This window comes from Chenopodium quinoa, unplaced genomic scaffold (assembly GCF_001683475.1).
Source record: "Chenopodium quinoa cultivar QQ74 unplaced genomic scaffold, ASM168347v1, whole genome shotgun sequence".
Lineage (NCBI taxonomy): Eukaryota > Viridiplantae > Streptophyta > Magnoliopsida > Caryophyllales > Amaranthaceae > Chenopodium > Chenopodium quinoa.
In genome coordinates this window covers 468,803-475,885 of record NW_018743285.1, presented here as the reverse complement: position 1 = coordinate 475,885, position 7,083 = coordinate 468,803, and the positions used below count along the sequence as shown (strand labels likewise).

General features: G+C 36.3%; 1 protein-coding gene across 1 annotated transcript; it reads left to right on the top strand.

Annotated features, from left to right (window-relative positions):
- Positions 1-519: 519 nt before the first annotated feature.
- LOC110735649 (probable LRR receptor-like serine/threonine-protein kinase At1g34110) lies at positions 520-5,026 on the top strand. Its single transcript, XM_021915836.1, has 2 exons — positions 520-4,100; positions 4,439-5,026. Exons 1-2 carry the CDS (start codon positions 1,235-1,237, stop codon positions 4,810-4,812), a joined length of 3,240 nt encoding a protein of 1,079 aa, XP_021771528.1. The 5' UTR covers positions 520-1,234; the 3' UTR covers positions 4,813-5,026.
- The last annotated feature ends 2,057 nt before the right edge of the window (positions 5,027-7,083 follow it).

The window sequence follows — 7,083 nt, the reverse complement described above, 5'->3', positions numbered from 1 at the left end:
CCACGTACCTAATCCACTATCTACATGCCATTTTGAAAATTTCAAAAGAGCAACCCAAGCATGAACTAAGCTCACGTTCCATTGTTGTGTGGTGCAATGGACTAGGTCGAAGCACACGTGTCATTGTTGTGTGATGCAATGGACTAGCTCGACCTAGTGTCATCTTTATAACAACATAACAACTAAAACAATTATTTGGTTTACCTTATAGTCACTTATCATACTCATTAGTCATTACTCAAACTAAATAGAATGTTGAATAATTTTTATTAATTTAAGTCTTAACTCTTAACTTATTACTAGCAGTAGATGAAAATAAACATGAATACAGAGTAGCATATAGCACAAATATGACAAATTGGTACCAAAACAACCATAAAAACCCCAACCCAAATCTTACAACCCCCAAAATAAAGACGAGTTTGTAAGAGTGGATAAAAGCGTATCTTACACTCTGACAAGAAGGGCAGTTTTGTCCTGTTCCCCAATTTTTCCTACACCAAAAATAATTAAACTACTAATTACATTTTATTAACTACTAATAATATAAAGGGTCATTAAGAACAAACAAAAACCCAAAAAAGCAACACTCTTGTGGCGCCGATATCACGGCACTTGAATAACATTTTTATATTCAAACCATCCAATTTTTTTTAAATATCCTCCTCATTTTTTCTCCCTTATTTTTGCCTCCCAATAAAACTACACTGTAGTATACTCTTAAACTATGCCTTGAGCATACAACCTTGTGACTCCCTAGCCACCCTACCTTCTCCATTACCAAACACTCCCTTTTTTTCTCTCTCCTCCCTTCAAGAATCCAACAACCCCACACCAAACTCCGGCGGCACCGTTTCCGGTAAGAAACCTTTGCTTCGTCTTTTCTTGTAATAGCTGATAAATAGTATCATTGTAAAGTTTAGAAAAAATAAGTTCAGCATAAGTAAGTTCGACCTTTTTTTTAAGTTTGATATTTGTAAGTAGAGTGAAATATTAGTTAGAAGTAGCATTTGCACATGCACTTACCTCAACAACACAACATTTGTGTAAAATTTAAGCATGAAAGAGATAAACTTTGTCTCTTCCATATCTAATCACCACCATTGACCATCACCACCACCACCACCACCACCGTCGCAACCACCACTTAAAACTTCTCATTCCAACCCCATACCTTACATCCATTTCCTTCCATTTAAAAAAAAAAATAAATAAAAACAAGAACAACAATTAAATGAAGACATCCAAACAAATAACATTATTATTAATATTATTCCATAAAATTATGATGATTTCCATGATTTGGGTAGTCTCAGTTTCAAGTTTATCATCAGATGGAAAAGCATTACTTTCTCTGTTATCAGCAGCAGACCCTGTTTCAAAATCATCATCTTCAGTATTATCAACATGGAGTCCTTCCTCAGAAACTCCATGTTCTTGGGAAGGCATTACATGTTCACCCCAACAAACTGTCATTTCTCTATCTCTTCCAAATATTTTCCTTAATCTTTCATCTCTTCCTTCTCAACTTTCTTCACTTTCATCATTACAACTTCTGAACCTTTCCACTACCAACATATCAGGAGTCATTCCAGCGTCTTTCGGGCAATTCGGCCAACTCCGTCTCCTGGACCTCTCTGAGAACAACCTCTCAGGGGCTATTCCTAGAGAGCTTGGGCAACTCTCTAATTTGCAATATCTGTACTTGAATGCTAACATGCTTTCTGGTAGGATACCGCCTTCGCTTTCGAACCTTACCTCTTTGGAAGTACTTTGTCTCCAAGATAATCTTTTAAATGGGTCAATACCTTCTCAGTTGGGTTCACTGGTGTCTCTTCAGCAGTTTCGGCTCGGGGGAAACCCGTATTTGACAGGGGAGATTCCTCATCAGTTGGGTTTACTTACTAATCTCACTACATTTGGGGTTGCTGCTACTGGTTTATCAGGTTTTTTGCCATCTGCATTCGGGAATCTTGTTAAGTTAGAGACACTTGCAGTGTATGACACCGAGATTTCAGGGTCGATTCCTCCTGAACTCGGTTCGTGTTCTCAGCTTACGAATTTATACTTGCATATGAATAAGATTACGGGTGTGATTCCTCCTCAGTTAGGAAGGCTTAGGAAGCTCACTAGCTTACTTCTGTGGGGGAATTCTCTGACAGGTAGTATACCAGCTGAGATATCCAACTGTTCGGCGTTGGTTGTGCTTGATTTATCAGCTAACAATCTGTCAGGGGAGATTCCTGGTGAATTGGGGAAGCTGGTGCTGTTACAGCAGCTTCATCTGTCTGATAATGCATTCACAGGTTCAATTCCCTCGGAGATGAGCAACTGTACTAGTCTGACTACTCTGCAGTTGGATAAAAATCAACTGTCAGGCTCGATTCCTCCACAGATAGGTGATCTGAAGTACTTGGAGAGCTTCTTCCTGTGGGGGAACTCAGTGTCTGGGACAATTCCTGCTGAGTTTGGGAATTGCAGTGAACTTTACACGCTTGATCTTTCGAGGAATAAGCTCACTGGATTGATTCCAGAGGAAATTTTTAGGTTAAAGAAGCTCAGCAAGCTAATGTTGCTCGGAAATTCATTGACTGGTGGCTTGTCTCGAGGTGTTGCAAATTGTCAGTCTTTGGTGAGATTGAGGCTTGGAGAAAATCAGCTATCTGGGCAGATTCCGAAAGAGATAGGACAGTTGCAGAATCTTGTATTTCTTGACTTATACATGAATCGTTTTTCAGGTGGTATTCCTCATGAGATAGGTAATATTACTGTGCTCGAGCTGCTTGATTTGCACAATAATCATCTGACAGGAGAGATCCCAGCGGAGTTGGGAGAGCTAGTAAATCTTGAGCAGCTTGATCTGAGTCGAAACAGCTTTACAGGGAAAATTCCTCAGAGTTTTGGAAATTTCAGCTACCTGGATAAACTCATCCTTAACAAAAATTTATTATCAGGGCAAATTCCGAAATCCATCAGAAACTTGCAGAAGCTTACACTACTTGATTTGAGCTTCAATAACTTCTCAGGAGCCATCCCACCCGAAATCGGCTACTTGACAAGCTTATCCATCAGCTTGGACTTGAGTCACAATACTTTAAGTGGTGAAATACCTGAGCCAATATCAAGTTTGACACAACTGCAGTCCCTTGATCTTTCTCACAACATGCTTTCGGGTAAAATCGCTATCCTTGGTTTACTGACAAGCCTCACTTCCTTGAATATCTCCTGCAACAACTTTGCAGGTCCAATTCCTGTCACCCCATTTTTCAAAACCTTGAGTCCAAACTCCTTCTTTGAGAACAATAACCTCTGCCAATCCCTTGACGGCTCCACATGTTCTTCGAGCTTCTTCAGGAAAACCGGGCTAAAATCTGCCAAGACAGTTGCTCTGATATTTGTGATCCTTGCATCAGTTACAATTGCACTTGCAATTTCATGGATAGTTGTTATGCGAAACCGCAGGTACATAGTCGAAAAATCAGGTGCAAACTGTGCTGCTGCTGCAGGTTCAGATGATTTCTCCTACCCTTGGACTTTCATTCCTTTCCAAAAGTTCGGGTTCACAATTGAAAACATACTAGACTGCTTAAAAGATGAAAACATCATTGGAAAAGGGTGTTCAGGTGTTGTTTATAAGGCAGACATGTCCTCAGGAGAGCTGATTGCTGTCAAAAAACTGTGGAAAACAAAGAAAGAAGATGAAGTAATTGATTCTTTCACTGCAGAAATACAGATTCTTGGTCATATTCGACATCGAAACATTGTGAAGCTCTTAGGTTATTGTTCAAACAGGAGTGTGAAGCTACTGCTTTACAATTTTGTACCAAATGGGAATTTGCAGCAGTTGTTACAGAATAACAGGAACTTGGACTGGGAAACAAGGTACAAAATCGCTGTTGGATCAGCTCAAGGTCTTGCCTATCTTCATCACGATTGCGTGCCTTCGATTATCCACAGAGATGTCAAGTGCAATAACATACTTCTTGATGCAAAGTATGAAGCTTACCTTGCTGATTTCGGGTTGGCTAAGCTCATGCATTCTACTACTTATCATCATGCCATTTCCAAAGTTGCTGGATCTTATGGATATATTGCTCCAGGCAAGTTTTTTTTCTTCATCTTAAATTACTGATGATTCTCTAAATTTTTTAATAGTAAATGCATAGAATTATGTTACTATATACTGTTTGTTGAATTATGGCAAGAACTGTACGGAATTATCTGTTACATGTGTTTTATTTTCAATGTTTCATTTAATGGAAAAAACCTTGTTGTCACATTATTTGAAGTCGTGATTCAAGACCACGGATTCTCTGGTGTAGACACTGAGGAAAACATTTACAGCATTATTAGTACATAAAACTGCCATAATTTCTACTACTGAGTTTTATCATGTTTTAACAGTTATTGAGTCTGACAATCTGTACATATGTTGCAGAGTATGGTTACACAATGAACATAACAGAAAAGAGCGATGTTTACAGTTATGGAGTAGTCCTTCTTGAAATCCTAAGCGGACGCAATGCAATTGAAAACCAGCTGATGGGAGACGGACAGCACATTGTTGAATGGGTGAAGAAGAAAATGGGAAGCTTTGAACCCGCAGTATCAGTATTAGACGCGAAACTGCAGGGACTACCTGACCAAATGGTGCAAGAGATGCTTCAGACTCTTGGGATAGCCATGTTTTGTGTGAACTCGGCACCGTCAGAGAGGCCAACCATGAAGGAAGTAGTAGCCTTGCTCATGGAGGTGAAGACAACTCCTGAAGAATTAGGAAAAACTTCTCAACCTCTAATAAAACAGAGCTAATTCTTTTTTTTCTTTGTTAAAATCCTTTGTAGTCTTTTCTTTTTATTCCTTATTGTAGTCATTTTAGAAAAATGTGGTCATAATTTATCATTTCATGTTATTTACCACATTAGTCAAGATAAGGTAGAAAACCTTAGTTATGATTGTACAGCTTTGTAGGAACTATCAATGTGTTCAATTCCTTTTGCTCTAAATTCTATTTCTCTCCATTTAAGTTTCCTATTCAACACTTTTGAATGCGAATAAGCATACCGTTATTTTTCTTAACAATATATAATGTTTTTTCTACTTTGACAATGAGTCAGTGATTGTCTCACATAGTTACAGGATAAGTCAAAATAGGAACAACATTTAGAGGCGAAAAGACTGATTTCTCGGCTAAATTAATTTCTTTGAAACGATATTTTCTCTAACTAGGGGAATCAAATAAAATCTAATCCAGATGAAAATACATCGTAAATATAGGTGATATAAAGGATAGGTATTTATTGCCGTGACATGACTAGAGTTAAGTGTTTTGTGATCATCAGTCGCTGTTTGTAAACTTTACAAGCATGAGTATCTTGATATCTACTTTGCATATACTCTATTATTGACTAAAAGTTTTTAGAGGGGATGAAGAGTTGCAAAGCAAAAGTGCACATTATGACATAATATAATGTGTATGTAATATATGTATCTAGTAATATCAGGGTCTTGTGTTGGAGCTTAGGAGACAATTAAGAACAAACCACGCTTAAGGCTTATTGTTCACATGACTTTCCAAATGGTCCCCTAAAGCCTAAAACTATCATTATCATGATCATGTTTCACTTGACTCCATTCCCTCCTTAGACTACTTTTTATGTCAAAAGAATAATGGATCAATTCTATATTATTTCTTCATAAATTTAATAATAAATTTATTATTACCAAGTGATTAATTTCCATGGACAAGCCCCATGTATTCCCAATCTTCTCAAACATTCATTTGTTTAGTGTTTCATTTTTTTTATACCTAATTTGAAGGGAGATCAGAAGTTAGATAGGAATCGAACCTTCAACCTTTCAATTGATAAACCAACATTCCTAAGTCCTAACCATTGGAATATCTTCAGGGATTTATAGACATTTCAATTTGTAATTTCAAAACATCAAATCACATCTTCATTTTCTAATTACCAAAATTATTTTCGTTATTAAACAAAGAATTGTCAATAAAATTAGTTGATTTCCGGTCGACAATTTACACTCTCAATCCCAATTCAACTTCTCAAGCTATTCTCATTACCAAAATCTCAAAAAATTGACCCTTCGATTCTTCGAGATTCTAGAGCAACTTTTACTATTTTAGCACTCTAAAATATTTAGGAACCACAATTATTATATGCAAATAAGTGTCAACTTTAAAAAAATGACTTGCACTAGGACAAAAGTTGATTCTAGCATAATTTTGTCCGATCAGTTAGCTAGCCGGCAACTGAACATGAGACAATCTTGCAAGCCATGACTATGTAGTCATGTAGATACAACTAAACCTCCACCTTTTATTTTTCAAGGTGGACCAATCAAGCAATTTCATGCGTCTCTATCTATTTACCCCATATCTTTGATCTTTCACAAGATTGTATGTAAATGAATAAATAAATTAGTGAACAACCTAATTCAAAAGTGACATGAATTTTCTCAAATAGAAAATGGGTAGATAAATTGTACACCTTAAAAAGACATACGGCCATACAGGGCAAGTAAAAAGGAAAAAAAATGAATATAATTTTTTTCTCATACCATTCAAATTATCAAACCCATATCAAGCCATATAAAGGTATGTAAATACAATATTACCCTAGTTTCACATTTTCACAATAGATCGACTCTATACCATTTATATATACGCTAACTTTTGACTATGTTATTTATTTATTTTTCAAAACAATTGTCATCATTATCAATGTACCTGGAGTATATTCATAATATCAACTTTTTTATTAAAATTGTTAGCTATCATTACTTTATTAGCAAGTTTGTCGGTTAAATTATTACAATTAAAATTCAAATAAATAGTACATCAAAGCATAATATGATTTCTTTACTTTATACTTGGTAATTTTCTTAAGGCAATCTAGACATATGTATTTAGGAACAATCAATAATCAAGCAATCCTACTGCTACTCCATGCATCCCTATTTACTTGCCCTATTCCACAGGTTTTATACATGTGAAAATGTAATAGGAAAATTAGGTAGATAAGTGTGACATCTAACTCAAAAGAACAATTTCCTAAGCAGAAT